At 38.5% G+C, this 19,008-nt stretch overlaps 1 protein-coding gene across 13 annotated transcripts in view; it reads right to left on the bottom strand.

Moving 5' to 3' along the window:
* Positions 1-14,974: 14,974 nt before the first annotated feature.
* PRUNE2 (prune homolog 2 with BCH domain) overlaps positions 14,975-19,008 on the bottom strand; it is a 177,860-nt gene continuing 173,826 nt past the window's right edge. For all 13 annotated transcript variants that reach the window (XR_014951409.1, XR_014951416.1, XR_014951406.1 and 10 more), the window contains one exon: positions 14,975-17,954. Coding sequence is in view for 4 of the 13 variants with exons in the window: in XM_085567098.1 (XP_085423224.1) it covers positions 17,933-17,954 (22 nt within the window). In the remaining 9 variants the exon portion in view is untranslated. The remainder of the gene's footprint in view (positions 17,955-19,008) is intronic.

The following is a 19,008-nucleotide window of genomic DNA, read 5'->3' as shown; positions in this document are numbered from 1 at the left end:
GGATAAACTGACAGCCCTCAGAGGAAATACAATCCCAAACCCACAAACATGCCAAGCCCTTTTCACCTATCTAACTTTGACCAATAAGTATCTTCTAGTTCAAACGTTTTCCTTTCACATTTCTTCAGTCATCTGTTTATTAGCCTTGTTCTGGACACAGGAACAAGCTGTCTGGAACAAATTGGTCTTGGACACCATGTCATCTGTCACCTCATCTGCACTGTTGAAGCCACACCTGTAATGTATTTTTGGCTTCAAAAGTCACATTAATTGGCTGTAATGTGGTGCAAAATAGGATTTTAGGCTAGCCTAGATGCTATGGGTAATTTTAACTCCACTTGCTTTAACTGGTCCTAAGCTTTGCATCTTCCTTTGTCTTTACATACTAGAACTTCAGAGAACACTATGTAGCTTAATTTAATTTTTCACATAGTTGAACATTTGCTTATTTCCAGCACCCTTTCTCTTCCCCTCTGGTAATTAATGATGGGAAGTCCTGTCAGCAGTTGCAATACCTTTGGGAAGTTTGATGCCTATAATTTGTGTCATGTATATCAACCACTTGTAATTTGTTATGATGACTGACGACTTACTAAGACATTCTAGGTTCAACTACTTGCACTCTAGCACTCTTAACACCCATAGCAACAGGCTGAACAGAAAAAGGATTCATCTTGTCTCCTGCACAGGTGTATAAAATAATCCAAATCCAATTTATAAATCCAGGATAAAGAAAGACACCTGCAGATGTTTTCTACAGGGAATAAGACCAATAACATGACTAACTCTGTCTGGGTAGCAGTGCTTTGTATATTCATAAACTGAAAGAATTACTTTGCTGGTTTTGGCTGAGATAGGGTTAATTTTTTCCCCAGTGGCTGATATTGAGCTGTGTTTTAAATTTCTGCTGAACACAGGGTTGAGAATACAGAGATTTTTTTCATTATTGCTGAGCAGGGCTTACACACAACCAAGGCCTTTTCTGCTTTTTTGTGCTCCACACTGGTGAGGAGGCGGGGGGAGCCTGGCAGGCTGGGAGGAGACACAGCCAGGACAGGTGACCCAAACTGGCCACAGGGATATTTCAAATGATGTGGCGTCATGTTCAGGATATAAAGTGGGGGAAGGAAGGTGGAAGGGCAGTATGCGGGGACTGATGCCACTTGACCTCCCAGGTCATATGTGATGGGGCCCTGCTCTTGTAGGGATGGCTGAATACCTGCCTGCCCATGGGTAGGGCTGAATTAATTGTTTTGCCTTACCTGCGTGTGTGACTTTTGCTTTCCTGTTAAACTTTTATCTCAACACATGAGTTCTCTAGCTTTTACTCATCCAATTCTCTCCCTGGTCCTGCTGGTGGGGGAATGAGCGAGTGGCTGTGTGGAGCTTGGCAGCTGACTGGGATTTAACCATGACAACTACTCACACAGCAAAAGAAAAAGACAAAAAAAATCCCAAAAAACCACAACAACCCCCCCTCCCGCCCCCCCCAAAAAAAACAACAAACAAACACCCACAAAAAAACATACCAAGAGAAGACAGAACTTAACATGGCATAAAGTAAGTATTAATATTAAAGAATTAAGTAAATTTAAAAAAACCTTCAAGAGTAACCATGAAAAAAGGTCATGTACTGGTAGGGTAAGAAGTAATGGCTTTAAAATCAAAGAGGGTAGATACAGTTCAGGTATTAGGAAAAACTTTATCACTATGAGGGTGGTGAGACACAGGAACAAGTTGCCCAGAGAAGTTGTGATGTCCCACCCCTGAAAGTGTTCAAGGCCAGGCTGGATACACTGGGTAACTGGTCTAGTGTCCATGTGGGTAGGAAGTAGATGATCTTTAATGTCCCTTATAATCCAAACCATCCTGTGATTCTATGATACGTGGACATTTGTGAACTGAGCTAAATCTGAGGTAAATAATTCTTTCTTTGTTTTTAGTTTTTTCATGAGTTTGCATCTGGAATATCATCATCAGTAGATCAGGACAATTTCTTCATCTTATGAAAAAGGTCTTGATACAGCAGGGGTCAAAAAGAGCTTTATATTGCAAAATGCTGGTCATTTCCCGGCAAGTTTTCTATGAAGCATCTGACCTTATCCCAGATCTGTCTCTATTGAAATAAATCCCATGCTATTTTTCTTTTCATTGTGGGTTTTTTTATTTTTTAATTGTGATTTCATTGTAAATGGAACCTACCTCTGTAGCAGTACTTCCTGATGTACAACTACAGTACTGGTTTTCCCATAAGCAGAAAAGGACCTGTCCTGCACTTAACCTCGTTAATGAAAGTTGAGAAATAATTGTTTTTCTTGGCTGAACATTTAGTTACTAGTTCAGTCCACAAACCATAAGGTGTGTTTGTTAAAGGATCATAGGAGAATAGAGGTCAGAAAAAAAAATATATTAAAAAATGTTTAAAGTTTAGACTAACTTTCAGATAGGGTTATGAAAAAGAAAGAAAACCTGTTTGGTAAGTTACAAACCAAGAGTTATCAGGAAATTCCACATCCACAGATGTTCCACGACTGCCGGAAGGGTCACTCTATTTTAACATCCTTTTAGCTTTAAAAGGGATGTAGTAGCTTTTTACATTTATTAACCAACATTTGTATTTCACTTTTTAAGCTGTGGGGAAATGCTACAGAAATGTGTGTACCTTCTTAAATATTTTACTGATCTAACTTTTTACAGAACACACTATTTTTTCTAGGATAATATTTTTCAGATACATACTTCTATGAACAATGATTTTGTTTTAATGATAAACTCAACATCAGTGCTAGTCATCTGTAACAGATCATTTCACTCCTTAGTAACTTCACTGGCTTCAGTCAGTGTTTCTGAATCCTGCTAAACATGCTGACTTTAAATTTTAAGCCACTGTAAGTTACTTTATTGTCCTCATTACAAGCTAGTTCCTATTCTGTACACAAAACCAAAAACAACTCCCACCCCAAATGTTCACTCAATAATAGCACTTTAGCAACAAAACCATCAAACTGGTGATAATCTTGGAAGTTTTTTCCAAGTGAAAGGACTCTGTGATCTGTGAAATTACCCTGGTTATCTAGCCTTCTCCAGCTGCCCAGAAAGCTGCAGGGACATGGCACAACCCTGCTTCCTCTGAGGTTCATCCCAGCACTTCTACTGCCACTGCCTCCACAGCTGCTGCCATTGCCACATCTCTTCCCACTCCAATCTCATCAGGGGCAGCAACACAACACCAGACAAGGGCAATAGCAATGGTAATGCCAGCAACAAGAAGGAAATCATGGACAACAGCAAAGCTGAAGATAGGAGCAGCAGCAGGGGTACCCAGAGAAGAATGAAATTGAACCTAAATGTGAAATAAAATGCTATTTAAGCAAGCTTATAATCAGAATCCAGCAAGCTGCAAACGGGCTTTAAAATTAATTGTGCACAACATACTATACTACAGTAGCTGTTTTAAATACACTTGTTTACAGCAAATGGCAACCATTTCTGTCACAACTTCAGTAAACAACATTCCCTTTAAGAATGGGAATGTGTCATGCACTGTTCCAGTTCTTGTTTGCTCACTGTTGCACTGAGTTTTCTCAAGTTTTTGTACCCCAATGTGAAATATTTCTTTCCTAGATTTTTAAAAAATTCGACCCGTGTTTCTGCAGAAGCTTTCCTGGATACCTAGATTTTACTTCTAGTTTTAAGCCATAGGCTGCCCATTATTTTGTCAGGTCTATTCTCAATGAACTGTAACTATCTCGAGGAAAAATACGTATTCATTATGCACTATTTCCCCTGTAAGGGATTAGTCATGGCAAAGATGAGTAGCAGTTGTATCCTTTTTAATAATTTTGGCATCCCACCCATCTGTACTTACACACAGTGTGACGTCATGCTAGGCTGTTCAGGGCACAGCATCACAAACATCTGCCACATGCTGTGACTGTGAACCCTTCAAGGAAACAGGAGCACCAACCCAACGGCCAGTACTGTTTGTGTTATGAACAAAACAGCCTGGCTGGGACACTTTGGCTTAAGCTAAGTATGGACATTGAAATGTTAATTAACCAATTGCTCCTGAGAATCACCTACATCCCCACCCAAACTAGGACTGGGATGCAAAATAATCCAGTGGAATCATGGGAGGGGGTTTTGGGGATGAAAAACACCCCAAAATGAAAAAGAGGGGCACAGTGGAGGGGGCTGGATGGGTGTGCAGGTTGGGGAAAAGGGAACCCCATCCCTAGTCTGTGTTTGACCTGTCACCATAACCTGCAGAGGACCAGACTGGACTGGGCTGTGGGAAGCAGGCACAAGGAAAACAGATGCTCTTCCTGGTGTTACCAGGAGGGAAGGAGAGGGATAGTTGTTGCTGGACCTTGGCAGCAGGCTCTGCACATCCCCTCATCCTTCGGCTACCAGTATGCCAGGAGGAAAGGAGAGAGGATGGTCTGCTGGGACTGCAGATACAGACTGGACACCTCTTCACCCTCGGCTACCAGCGTGCCACGGAGACTCCAGGGACAGACTCTGCAGCCTTCTCACCCTTCGGCTGCCAGAAGAAGCTACAACACCCCCCTGCCGAGCTGACTTTTTAATAAAGAGCTGAACATTAATAAAGGCATAGACCCTGTTCATTTCAGTTTGGATGTGAGAAGTAACACTTATCCAACTTTCTGCTCAGGTTTTGGAATACAAGTTCTCATTGTCCAGTCCTCACAGGATGAAAAACAACCACTGACTTTAAAACAAGCTGCCTGAATTAGCATGGACAGCCCTCAGGAAAAGCTTATCACATTGAGTGAATTCTCATTATTTTTTGCCTGTTTTCATGCAATAGATCAGTTTTTGAAACTCTCCTTTTAAATATGTTTAACATCTGTAAATACCTTGGCTCTCCCAAATTTGAGACTCCAGCCCAGACAGCTCACTTCATCCATCCAAAGGGAATTCACTGATGTAAAGGGCGTCTCAACTAACTATGACATGATCCTAAAGTCACTTCTGTTCACTTCAATCTGGAAATAAGGATTCAAAGTAAAGCAATTATACTGGCCTGACTAAAATGACACAGACTTTCCTCCTGTCTAAATGAATGTGAACAAGAGTAAAACTAGAGAAAAATAACAGTTCTGTTGAAAAGTCCCGAGCACATGCCCATGGAAACTTTTAAGAGGCTAATAAATAAGACCATCTGAGTGAAAGAGGCTTTTATTCTCAGCTTGAGACTGCAGTGGGTGAAACTGATACCCAGCCAAATTAGTATCAGGCACTCTAAACCAAACTGAACTCTCTCATTTAGTAGTAGTTACTAGTTTTCTGAAGTAAGAGCTGTAGCTAGTGTGTGATTGATCTGGTGAAAACACCAAATGAATGAAAAAGGATTTAAAAGGTAATTGTATCTGCCAGCTTGAAGAACTACTTTCCATATTGGATGAACAGAACAGCATACAGAAGACAGGAAGTCTCTGAACAGAAAGCCAGCTAACGTGGAAAAATGTATGCATACCGAGAATGTCTGGAGGCAGGTACTGAGATAAGTAAGCCAGCTGAGGTTGCCTTTATGCTAGTGAGCAGCAGCAGTTAGTGAGGTCACCCTCCTGCCACAACCTCCAAGACAATTCACTGACCTTTTAAAATATTGTCGACTGTTAAAAACAACTTTATAGTAAATCACAATGGAAGGATATCAGTACTTTGCTAACATGTGGCACCTTCTCTTCATTTCTCATCTTAAACCTGTTAGTACTTAGAAATCATCTATGAATGTGAAGAAACCCAGACTGGATTGTTTAATTCTGTTTTCACACTACTGATGTTACCCCATTTACAGCAAAGAACAAAAGTACACACGTAACTTTCTAAAAATTATACACTAAAATCCATGTAGAGACATTTAACCTTCAAAAGATGTTAGCTGACCACGCCATCTCTATTGAAGTTATGACCAGTGTGGCTAGAAATTTAATTTAATTTGTTATTTGGTCAAAGTCACAATAAAGAAAGAAGCAGAACTCCAGATGTAGTAAACTTAATACATGAAGCAAAGCTTCATGGTAGCATTCATAAGAAGAGCTTCTGCTCTTACACCAATGTAAGTGTTCACATTTTAGGAAATGGGGGAGTTTAGCAGATTGTTTTCAGCTGCACACAGTTGCACTGACTCATTCAGAAAAGTTTTTGTCAAGATGACTATACACATACTACTAACTTGTACTACTTATCAGGTACTCCTCACCTACCAGTAGTAGAAGTGCTAGCAAAACACTTCAGGGCATGTTAGCTTTTCTACTAAGAGTAGTAAAAGATGGCTCCTCCTGTCTTTGAAACAGAGGGTTATAAATAAAAAGAATGAGTAAATAGGGGACTGCAGTAGGACTATATGAACACATAAAAATAACAATATGATTCACTTTTGAGCTAAAGGAGTCTGAGTGCACTGTTCCAGTTAAGCAATCTCTTCTTAAAAAATGTCAAAATAAGTCTTCAGATTAGTAAGCAATTTGAAATATTCTATGTTGGTTTATGCAGACTACATTTAATCTGCTAAGCACAGAGTTGTGTTACCTAATTCACCTTTGCTCATTGGAACTGTAAGCAATGGAACATGGTGGTGCCTTGGTGATCATCAAAGGCAGGTACACCTGCTTATAAATGCAGTAAAGCATATTGCTGACAAAAATTACAAGCTTTTTTATTACATCTTTCCATTCCTTGACTTTACTTTTTACCTGAACTTTCTCTCCCACATTGTTAAAATGCTACCTTAAGGAAAAGAGGAAGAGGAATCCATTCTCCTGAAAGTCTGAGACCAAGGGAAGGGGAAATCTTGTAAAATTTTCACATAGTCATTTTTAAGGTTTTGTCTTAAGCTGTGCTATCCCATTTGTTATGCAACTAGCATAGCTACATACCTACTTACTACACAAAGATTTTTTAAGAATAATACACCTAATGCTTATCAAACACTGAGGCCTTCACAGGCTGAATACTGCCAGTGGTTTGGGGATCTACTTCCACAAATGTTCCTTTCCCCAGAACAGACGTAAAAAAATAAACATTAAAGGACATTTAATAGAAAGGATATGGAAGTAAAAGTGAAGGTAATATACAGAATATACACAGAAGGTAATATACAGAATAACTAGAAAACTATGTAGCCAGTATCAAGATGTGACACTTCTGAAACTCAAAATAGTCTCACTGGGGAAGGGCAGAAAAACCTGCAGCCAGACTTTTCCTGGGAGATTTATATTCCTGTATAAATTGAGCCAAATATTTTGAATTCAACATTGTTGCCAGTAGCTACCACAGATTTGTTGCTTATTGCAATTTCCCCACCTCATAATAACCTGCTTGTCCCAAGCAGAAATACAGTTCAGCAAAACTTCAAACTTAGAGAAGCTTGGTTACTTTTTATTAAAACTATTTCCTGAGCTAAATCCAATTTTATACATACTGGGTATGTCTCAAATGAAGATGTTTAAGAAAGCCTCATATATAAGTCTTGCAATAATATATTTATTAGGTAGCAGACTCTTTGTATCATCCAGACCAGTTCAGAACTAGTTTCTATCGAGTAGCAGTTTTTCCTTAAGTAGTATTGCAATAATAGGTAAAACAGTCTTTCCCATGTTTCACTGCAGTTAGGATAGAGTACTGCATTGTTAATAGAACAACCAGAGAATGTAGGTGTGTAAGTGTCCTGCCCCATGGCTGTTATTTAATTATGCAAATAGTTACAACCTATTGCATACAGTCTCAGAAATGCAAGAAGAGGAAGAAGGCTAATCCAGAAGGCCGGGGAGCTCGAGGGGGAAGGGTGTGCTGTGGGACAGCAGCAGCAGGGTAGTGTAGAGCCACAGGCACGAGTGAACCTGGCAGCTGGTAAAGAGCTGCTCAGATAAAATGCTCACTCTAAACAACAGCCTCTCTGCAGGCTGTCTTGGGAAGCAGAAATCCCCCAAGCCGGGTGTACGTGAACCTATGGTGAGGGAAAGGCATTTGCTGCCATAAGCTGTAAGCAGAGTAAATTAGGCTTCTGTCTTTCTGAGCCACTGCATGGTCTTGAGGGAGAATTCTTAAAGAACAGGGAAAAAAACATTCCTTTATACGTGTATTTACTTTTAAACTGTGATCTGGCTCTACTGGAAGAAGCTACTAAAAACCAGACATGGTCAGATTTTCACATTTCTTGTTAATATACTCAGGAGAATCTCAGCTTCTCAACCTGCATCTCCAAGTGACTAATTTTTATTTCTCATTTCCCATCAGCACCCAGTTTCTAACTCTTGAGTGATCTTGGAACAACTAACAGAAATGTCTGATGAATCTGTCTGCTGACAACTGCAGCAATTGATGACCACTATATTAAAAAACCTGTGTTTCCCAAGCAGAGGCACTGAACACGCACCCTGCAGCACCTGCATGTTCAAAAATTATGTGCAGCCAAAGATTGTTCAACTTCCTGGATAGAGCTTACAAAATATTAAAAAACCCACTGGAGACCCACAGAATTTCCAACTTATTCATATCAATATTCATACCAAGAATGATGTTTAAATAATTTGTAGTTTTCTAAATACATTAAAATGTTTTTAGCTTTGCCTGTTTTTTATGAAGCAATTAGACTTGTTTGCTCTCGTCTCCTCTTTCTTTTCTATCACGTGTTGTCAGGGATACTTTTGTTGACTTCCTTATTTGCATTTCTTTAATGAAGACAGAATGTCCGGGCACCTGGCAAGCTCGGCAATTTACAAAAACGAAATCGTAGGTGAAAGCAGCATAACATAACTCAGGATTTTCTCTCACAAATTATGCCTTAAGTTTTAGCTTCCATATTTTTCAGATCCTGTGCTATCTAGGTGGGTAGCTCTCACACATTTCTGTTAGTCTTCACCAATAACTCTGGAAGGCTGTCACACATCTGCTCCTCCATGCACGCCACAAGGATTAGTGGAATGACAAATCAAGCTGGTTAAACCAGGTGCCAGTATATGGGGTAGGTTCCTTATGGCCTCCATGACAGGAGGACACCTATCACGGGGGCAGCTCCGAGCACTTGCAGAAGCTAAGTGGCCTCCACACTTCTTCTCCCATGGGAAAACAGGAGTGCAGCAACCATATGGGCACCTCATGGACTTCAGATCTGGATGTATGGAAGTGAAAAGAAACCAAAACAGGCAGACCCTCTAAAGGCTTTTCTTCACCCTGAATTTACAAAATCTTCCTACAATTCACACTAAGAGTGAAAAAAAAAAAAAAGTAAATAGCAGTGAGATGTGTTACCACATGGTGAATTATCACTGAAATAAAGTTAAAACTAAAAGAAGCACAGATTCTGAATTTTTGCAGTGTACCTGAAAAAATTAATAGCTTTATTCTGTTGGGCAATGAAAATGGCTGTATCCCTGAGACAGCTAACCTAACATCCAGCACACCATTAGGCAGCAGAGCAAGAGATGCAGATCTTTCAAAGCTTGAATGCAACATAAAAGTTTATATGCAATATAATCTTTCTCAACTCTGGCTTTGCTCATAAATTTATGCAGCTATATATATGCATATGTATTTATTTATGAGTCTACCGTGACACATTATATCACACCTGCCTACCTAGGTGAGTTGCCACCACTCTGTTTCAGAATCTCTGAGCTTCAGGTCACTAAAGATTCTGAGAAACCTTCTTGTGCTTCCTCAAGATTCCCACTGCATCACATTCCTACTTCAAGACAAGACACTTTAAAAAAGTGCCGTTTGAATCAGAAACATTCATCAATAGTAATTTTTCATTTGAAGTTGGCATAAAGTTAGGAAGCTTAGAAATGGAAGATGTGCTGGTGAACGGCAGTGAAAACACCTAATATGGATTATTATCATTAGCAGTAGTAGTAGTAAAAATAATGATAATGACAAAAATAATAATAACAACAATTTACCAGGCTAAGCAAACCAAAGAGGAAAAAATCCAGAATAAGCTATTAGGGATGCAAAATAGTGTCTCTTCTGGGTTCTATTCACCATTCACAAAAAAAAAAAAGCCCACCTTTGCTCTCATCCTGCTCTTTTTCCTAAGCTGTTCCTGATCATGTTAGAGGAAAATCATCAGCTTTGCAAAAAGTGCAGCAGCTGAAATCACAGTTGAAAAGGAGAAGGGTGTCGAGGCAGCCTCAGAAGGGCAATTCTGAGGGGAGTTTACCCCTTTACCCCACTTTATCCCTGTATGATTTGGTACAACAGAGTGCTTTTCCTCACATCTTCCCCCCACTACCACCCACCCCCTCGGACCTGCTAGATTGAGCAACAAAACTGGTGACAGCATTGTTTCTGTGGGTTCACATCACTAGCCTCAAGCATTTTTACTCCCTTCATACTCTGGCAATTGAGAAAGTGCACCGCCAGCAGGTACTGAACCTGTCTGACAAGCCTTCTATGAGCTGAAAATGTCAGAATACCAATAGCATCTAGACCAGTGCCTAGCCGATCTGCTCTTTTTAAGGCACAACAGTTTAAGCTAAAGATGCCTGAATTCAGATTTAGCAGGCCAAAATTATGTTCATTAACAGCAGTTTGGTTTTGAGCTGGTGCACTGGTTTTGGCTGGGATACAAGTTCACTTTCTCCATAGTAGTTTGTATGGTTCTGTTTTGATTTGTGGCTGAAACAACACTGATAGCAAACAAATCACAGAACCACAGAATGGCCTGATTTGGAAGGGAATTTAAAGACCATCTAGTTCCGACCCACCTGCCATGGACAGGCACATCTTCCACTAGACCAGGGTGCTCAAACCCCCATCCAATGTGGTGTTAACCAGAGGTGGGGCATCCACAACTTGTCTGGGCAATATGTTCCAGTGCCTTACCAACCTCTCAGTAAATTATTTTTTTAAGTCACTGCTAAGTAGGCTTACACAGAGTCACAAGCCACCTTCTGCGCCACCCATAACACCAGCAACTGGGAATGCACAAGGAGTTGGGAGGGGACACAGAACCACTGAACCTAACTGATCAAAGGGATATACCAACTGACCATAAGGTAACACGCTCAGCACACAGAGATGGGGAGAAAAAGAAGGAAGGGGTGTGTTCTTGGTTTTTCTCTCCATCTAATGTAAGCTGTCAATGAGAGACACTTCTCACCATTACTGTGTGTCACAGCCTACTGGACAGAATAGAGATTCCAAATCTCCAATTACTGAAAATGAAACAAAATTCTATTTTAAAGGTAATTTTTCCAAACAAAATTCATTCCAGAGAAAACAGCAGCAGCCAGTACCTATGAATCTTTCCTCCTGGGATTAAAGTGACCACCTGGATAGTGCAACCTTATTGATGGGTTGGTGGGTTCTGGGTTCATCTTTTCAGTAAGTATGATTATATCACTGATGGAACTCCACCAGAGCCAACCCTTCTACTTAAAAAGAGTATCACACGAATTTTAGTGGATCAACAACATCTCGATAATTTTGCTGCTTGATCACAAAATCTGCAGTGTTCAGTTAATTTCTTTCACCATATTGATTTTCTTTCCTGTTCCAGTGGTAATGCAGTAGGAAGTGAGCCAGCAGATGACTTGAGGCCTTTTATTGCTGTATAAATCTGTGCTATCATATACCACTGTCACACCTTCAGGAGATAGCAGCTTCTGGTCTGAGCACTGCTATTGATCAAATAATACAAGAATTCTCTCCTGAGGTGATAAGCTTTTTTTGTTATTTTACATTGCATTTTTGGTCTCCATTTTTCCTCTTTGGCATAGTTCATCTCCTATTCTGTAATTTCTCTCCTGCAGCTATCTTCCACTATGTTCCATATGCTCTCCTATTGCATCTTGCTCTTTCCTTTCTATATTTAATTTGTTTTCTAGTTCACACTTATGACATCTTCTGACTCATGTTTATTCTGTGCAAGTCATTAAGAAATGTGCAAAATTTCATTTTCTAGATTTGTGCAACTTCTCCATTTCTTCGGTTTTCTCCCTTGTGCTGTCTACACACTGGCTGAGTGGGTTTTATTCTAAACTGAGTGAACAGCAGATTAAGCCACTTATCTCCAAGTATTCCATCATTTCTTTAAGTAAGGGGGGGAAATAACATTTGGAACAGAGCTCACTTGTGCTTCTTTTAAGCAATGGCTCCAGGCAAACTGGCCTGCTATGCTTCTAAAGCTCTCCCCAAGGAGAATCAGAATTTGGAATGAGACTGGAGCTCCAAGCAGAAAGATGCCTGTAACCCTACCCTCCCCCAGTCATTTCCCTGACCTGTCCTTCCTCCCCTAGTTTTCCTTTCTCTGACTAATAATTTTAGCTCTGCTCCTTATTCTTACTTTTTACATCATAAAGGCCAAATTTCACATTAATATTCTGTGTGTTCTTTTGGCTGACTGTTTAAGACAACGTTACTCATACTTCAAAGGGATGAAAACAGAGATGAAGTTTTACGGTCTTGATGGCTTAACAAAGGTCTGTGCTAGAAAGCCAGTACTCAATTTTCTGAGTCACTCTCTCATGGAGAGAGTCTGCTTTACATCCCAGGCCTCAGGGAAGTACTCTGTGGATTATTTTTGTACCATTGCTAAAGGCTGCTTTCCTTGCTGGCTACTGAAATACATAATACAGAAAGAAGATAAAGTTTTGACGTGGCACATTTGAACTTTTTTTAAACTGCTTATATTTTAGCAGTGAGTTTGGACTTACAAACATTTAAACACACATATGAAGATCCTGAGAAGTGAAGTATAAAGGAATACATTAAATTCCTTTGAACAGTACAGCTTGAAATGCTTAGGTCTATCAGTTTTTCTGATAGACTAGACACTGTATGAGAAACATGGTATTTTTTTTTTTCTGCAGCAGCCCCCCACAGAGGTCACAGCTGGTCAACTCAAACAAAACGGAAACCTCATTCTTTGGAGTCAGTATTTACTCCTAAGACTGTTCATAGGTTACTACTGTAATGTTAGGACAGGCATATGGGTCTACTGGTATAACCCTCAAAGCATTTAAAAATCATTCAGAAATACTGCTCTACTGCATTCAAACAACTTGTTCATAATATATTAGCTTGAAATGACATTTCTTTTGTCTTTACAATTTAAGTATGATACACCATAGTACAGTTGCATTTTCACATCTATCATAATTCTGGTTTCAAGACCAAAACCTTCATCCTTTCAAGCCAACAAAGACCTTGCTAATAATGCTAATGTATATGCACATACTAGCACACAAAACACATGTTTTCTAATAATAATAATAGTATTAATTTCATTAAAAAGAAAAAAAATCTATTTTGCTTTTTGATTCCTGTTCTATATAAAAGATAAAGACACTGATTTTCCAAAAAAAGGGGGAAAAAAAAGGAGATTGCAAGTGTACTTGTAAAATCAGTAGTGTGTGTTTTTCTTTAAAAATAATAATCACCGCAGGATCAACCGGCACAGATACATCACAAAGCAGTCTGCACTTTTAAATGTACTATCATCTACCAAAAGTTTTGAGAGATGTTCTGCCTTATTTCCACAATGCTACATTTAAGAGGGTTATCTCAAATGCAGGAAAACAACAAGGAGTAAAAAAAAAAAAAATGTGGCAAGCTTAGGCTGTAGTTCCTTTCAGATTCTCAAATTTAGCAGAGTAGAGCACAGCCTAGTCAATTCTACTGCTTGGGCTGAATGGAGAAACCAGTCACTAAGACTGCTGCCAGAATTTGCACTGTGTGAGCAGTAAGTGACCACTTCTGAAATGTGCGAATGTTTCTAGGAAAAGTAAGTGTAAGAACCAAGCACATAATTTTTGAAGAGACTTCAGTACCTCTGCAAAGTAATTTTTTGGGAGGACAGGTTGTATTTAGTAGTGTTTGGCCTTTTGTCAAGCAAGGACTACAGAACTATAAGTCGTGACAGTGCAAACAGGAACAGCTGATATTTTAACTTCACAGTGCAATTCTCTGGTTTTCTCCTGAGCATAGGAGGTAACTGTCTGCATGGTAGCTGCATTTTGCAAAACAGAGGGATTGCATGCCTGGAGGAATTGGACAGCAAATGAGAAGTAAAACTGCTGATCTCCTGATACTTGCTCAATTGGCTTCATCTGTGCCAGGCAATACAGGGACAACCCTCCTGTTTCTAAAAATAAATAAATTTGGCTGCACAAGCTAACACAATCTGACCTGTCAGTTATTCCCACTAGTAGAAATTGAGGGTCACTTCTTACACTTAAACTGGTAATTAGGTAAACACTGATAAATCTTCAAACCTATCAGAAGTCAAGAAACTTATTTTCAACAAGTATGAAAGGTTTGTTTAGTCCAGCTTTGACTCTGAAAAGGTCTAGGAGCACTCACAGAACTGCTTTCAAGTGGGTGGCAATTAAGAAGCCACAGCTCATCCTTTTTGCTCTTGTATTTGGTGCCCCATTGGATAATGATCAAGATAGCTCCAAGAATCAGCCAGGTTTACTTAGTGGAAGTACAAATTTGTCCACCTGACACAGATGTAGAGTGGCATGTAGGCACAATGTACCAGGCAGGTGAGAGGACTCCATGTCCACCAGCAGCTCTGACCCCTTCCGTCACTGAAGTCAATTGGGTTGTTAACCTGCTCAGGGTGGTTTCACAGCCAACCTCCTTCTGCCCTGTAGCTTTTGCCTTTCTGACATATCAGATGGACTATCTGTGGATTTGATTTTATATAATAGCACAGCAAAATTAGAAAGAAATTTAAAAGAGTTCCTTCTGCTTTCTTTCAGGAACAATACTGATAATATCAACAAAGCCAGGATTTTAATATATGGAGATGGGGAATAATACCATGAGACACATAATTTACTCCATTTCAGTTTTTGGATGGACATACAGGGAATGCAAAATAAAACAAAGTATTTCTAACTAGGCAAAGAAGTGACCTAAACCAATCAAGTGTTTCCATGTACCCAGGGAATAAAAAACCCTGCAATTTGGAGCTGAAAGGAAATATGTCCAGTGGTGGGTTGCAATTCTTTATTTCTGATTCATAGGTGTATATATATCCATACAATGCTATTAGATATCCTTCTATTGCTTAATCTATAATTTAAGTCAGCATAGGTATTTTAACAAAAAAATTGCAACTACTAATTTATATTTCATCTGAGCACTCTGATACACAGTAGAAAAAATCCATATATAAAAGCTTGTATCTGTGCAATTATATGTACTATATTTCTCTTTCAACAAACTACTGATTTAGTAATATTGATATGTTATTGTTAGTATAACACAGAATTGCCTTATCATAACATTAAAAAACTTTTCAAAATATATTAATAAGCAAAGATAACCACACTTTGATCCTGCAATCATTTTTTAACTATCATTTCAATGTCCCATTTTGTTTTAATGTGCCATCTGGCTTAAACAAGTTCCCTTCATCTCAGGCTGCCACCATTATTCTGCCCATAATAATCATATTAATTTGTAACTTTGCTGCTTAGTAATTTCACACAAAGTAAACAGAATTAAATTCAACTCTGAGCTGACAACCACCATTAAAATCACAAATTTCTTATACCCCAGATTGGTCTCAAAGCGTGAATGAAGATTTGTGCTGAACCTCTACTTTGTGGTGAACTTTTCTTCTAGTGGAAACTTTTCTCATCTATTGTGTAACACAGGTCATGTGGCTTGTCCTAAGACTTCAACTACAGCTCTACAAAAGGTGCAACTTCATGCTACTAAATGCTTTTAATAGTTTAGATCTTAATGAAGCTTAATTAGCATATGGAAGTCAATACAAATATTAATCTGTACATAAAACATTATCCCCAATATACTAAGTGACAGCACTTTTATAAGGCAAACACAAGCCAGGATTCAAATATCTGAGAAAAGGTTGAGACTACCAGACCCTAGTTTAGGACAAGGTTACAGAGCAGCAACAATGGTCAGCAGGATTAGGCCCTTCCTTTGTGAAAATTTACAGGAACTGACAGAAGGATGTGATACAGAAGACTAGAAAGTAAGACAGACATACCAGCACAGAGCAGAGGGCACGTATTTTGCATTTCATGCTGGCCAGTAAGAAAGCACTCTTCTGCCTTTCTGACAATTTTGTCAGTCTTCATTACGGCAGCTGAACAAATACGCACACAATGACAGACACCTGCTTCACTGCAGGCTACCTTGCAAATACAAGACAGAAACTGACAGAGTTGGAAATGTGCAAACCACAAAAAAAAAAATCAAACTTTAAATGAAAGACAGAAGAGAATTTTCAGTTTAGATCCTGCTGAAAAAAATGCAGGCTCAGGCTCTACTGTGTCTGCTTAAACTTAATGCTCCAATAAATACTTTCTTTGCTTGTTTTCTGCTTCATCAATAATTCTGAACTGAAAACAGGACTACAGTTAGACCATACTAATAAGGTGAAACTTATCTTAAATTATTATGTCTGATTTCTTTACAAAGTAAAGAATGCACAGATGTAATTCTAGGGCATAAAAGAATCTTGCGAAAAAATAATATTTCAGAGAGTATCTAATAATAAGACTTCGGTTAGGACTTCCCAAAAGGCAGGCAAGTCAACAGGTTTGGAAAGTGCCTATATGTATTCATTATAGTAAAAGAAAACATTTGTTGTTTTCTTGACTTTCGTCTTTTTAAAGCAGACAAACAGAAATCACTAGATAACTGATTTGCACACTCCTGTAAACGCATGATCTGAGAAAATAAAGCTATTTCCCAGGAAGGAGTAGGACTTATTACATTATCTTTTGTGCAAAGAAATAGGACCCCAGCAAACAAAAGATGTTTATGGTTTTTCCCCTTTTATGTTTTTACTGGTGGGTTCTGTGACACAGACAATAAATACCAATATAAGACTTATTTTTTTATCTAATAGAAACACTTGGGGCAAGATTTTAACAAATATTCCTAACAAATGAGTATGACTCCCAGCTTTCAGCTCCTAGTACGAAATAGTATTTGAGTCATATTCAGAGAATTAATAACCTTTACAATTGGAAACAGGATGTCACTTGAAGGCTTGTAACTTTAAAAAAAGTGTTCTGGAAGAAACAGACTTAAAAAGCAGCAATAAATTAATGCCCCAAGGATTTTAGAATATATGAAAGTAATTTACAGGATTAGATGCTTCTAGGAAATTATGCCTAAAATAAATATACTAAACTAAATTATTAAAATAAAATTAATTTCAGTTACTCTTTCATCCTTGGGAAGTATAACGAAGCTAATTATTATTTTTTAGTATATCACACTTTTCTCTGATCAAATAAAAAAGTCACTTAATGAAGATGGAAAGACTTTTCAGACCTGAAGAAACACAAATTCATAAAAGCATGAATACTTTGAGTTGGAAGGGCCCTTAAGAATCATCTAGTTCCAGTCCCTTTGCCTTGAGCAGGACACCCTTCACCATGACAGGCTGCCAAAAGCCTGATCTAATATGGCCTGTCAAATTCAAGAAAGTCCTGACAAATTTCTAAAGTTATTTTTAAACAGTAAAGTTGCTGCTGCTCTGTGACACAAGCAAACTAACACTTATTGTAACAATGACTATTGGTTCAGCTATGCATAAACAGTAATATGTTGAAAACAAAAATTTAAAAATCCCCATTGTCATTGACCTATTCATGAGGCACACTGTCGGTAAAATGGTATCCTTTTAAACAGAAGTGGCACACACAGAGAAACCAATGCTCAATGACATAGCCTTCCTAATGAAAACTGCTTCTGAAAACAACAAAAATTACCAGGACCCAAAATTCTGCTGTTTCCATGGCCATAGGACTGGCCCTTTTGGTCTTCTTGAACTGCTGAATGACAGGGGAAACTTATAAATCAAACACAATTGACCAAATCACTTATTGTACAGCATGGTCGTGATTGTTTGGGTGATGAAAATCCATGTGAACTCTCTTCTTCAAATGCCTGGCAACGACGCTTCTCATTTCAGGGTCATGTCGATGCTATTTATTAAAGACAAAATGACAAAGAACAACAACAAAAAATTAATGAGTGCTCTAATAACATAGAACTAGTTATTTCCCCAGTCCTGAGATTGTACAAAGTGTCGAATATCCTTATTATTTACTTAAATACAGCAGTGTGAAATAACTTATAGCCTATGTACATCTATGAAGGTACACATCTTAGTAAATTCTGTTTCTGTTTTATTGAAATGAACAACTACTTTTTCAGCAATTCCAATCTGAAGTGTATCAGGTGGGGGGAGATCCACTGGTGGAATGAAACAACAGTGTGGGAGGAATGGTACACCTAAAAATGTTCCTAAGAGTACAGTTTTGCTACTTAGTGCAAAGCATATGTCCTCAAAAACTTTGAAAGTAGTCTTTAGAATACTACATAAATGTTACCTCAAGATACAGTCTTCCTTAAGTAAAACACAATTCAAAGTTTCCTCAATATTTATGAACTGTTACACAATGGCTCTTCCACTATGAATTATTTCCCAATATTTCTTTTAAAGTCATGAAGAAGTGTGAGGAGTTGAACAAAAGAGAACACAAGGGAGCATGACAATAGACACAAGCCTTTGGAACAAAATGAAAGGAACAACAGGAGCAAACTAGTGCTGGGCAGACTCCAAAGGCGCTTCAGCAGAAAGCATTCGGAAAAAAAGTCTGTGTAAAACTGCTGTTCTCAGAGTGAAGGGATTTACACAGAATGCTATTTCCTAAAGAAATGACACAAGAAATAAGGGATATGGTCACAGGAAAATTACTGCCACTTCTGAAGACAGATTCATATTTATGCAGAGAAAATAAATGCCATGAATTAACATTAATTTGGCCTTAACTATATTTATTAACATAAATATGAATTCTCTTCTCATATTGCTTTTTGCTGCCCAGCTTATTATTTGAGAAAAACAGGAAAGTTGTTCAAGCCACAAAAGGTCAAAACCATACACAAACATGCTGTTTTTTTTTAACATGTCATTTTTTGTTCTTATGTCATCTTTTGTTCTTACTTTGAAAAACAGTTCTCATATTAACTCAT

Source organism: Lonchura striata, chromosome Z (genome assembly GCF_050655825.1).
Source record: "Lonchura striata isolate lonStrDom1 chromosome Z, ASM5065582v1, whole genome shotgun sequence".
Lineage (NCBI taxonomy): Eukaryota > Metazoa > Chordata > Aves > Passeriformes > Estrildidae > Lonchura > Lonchura striata.
The sequence above is the reverse complement of the archived record's forward strand: the minus strand, read 5'-3'. Positions and strand labels throughout refer to the sequence as shown.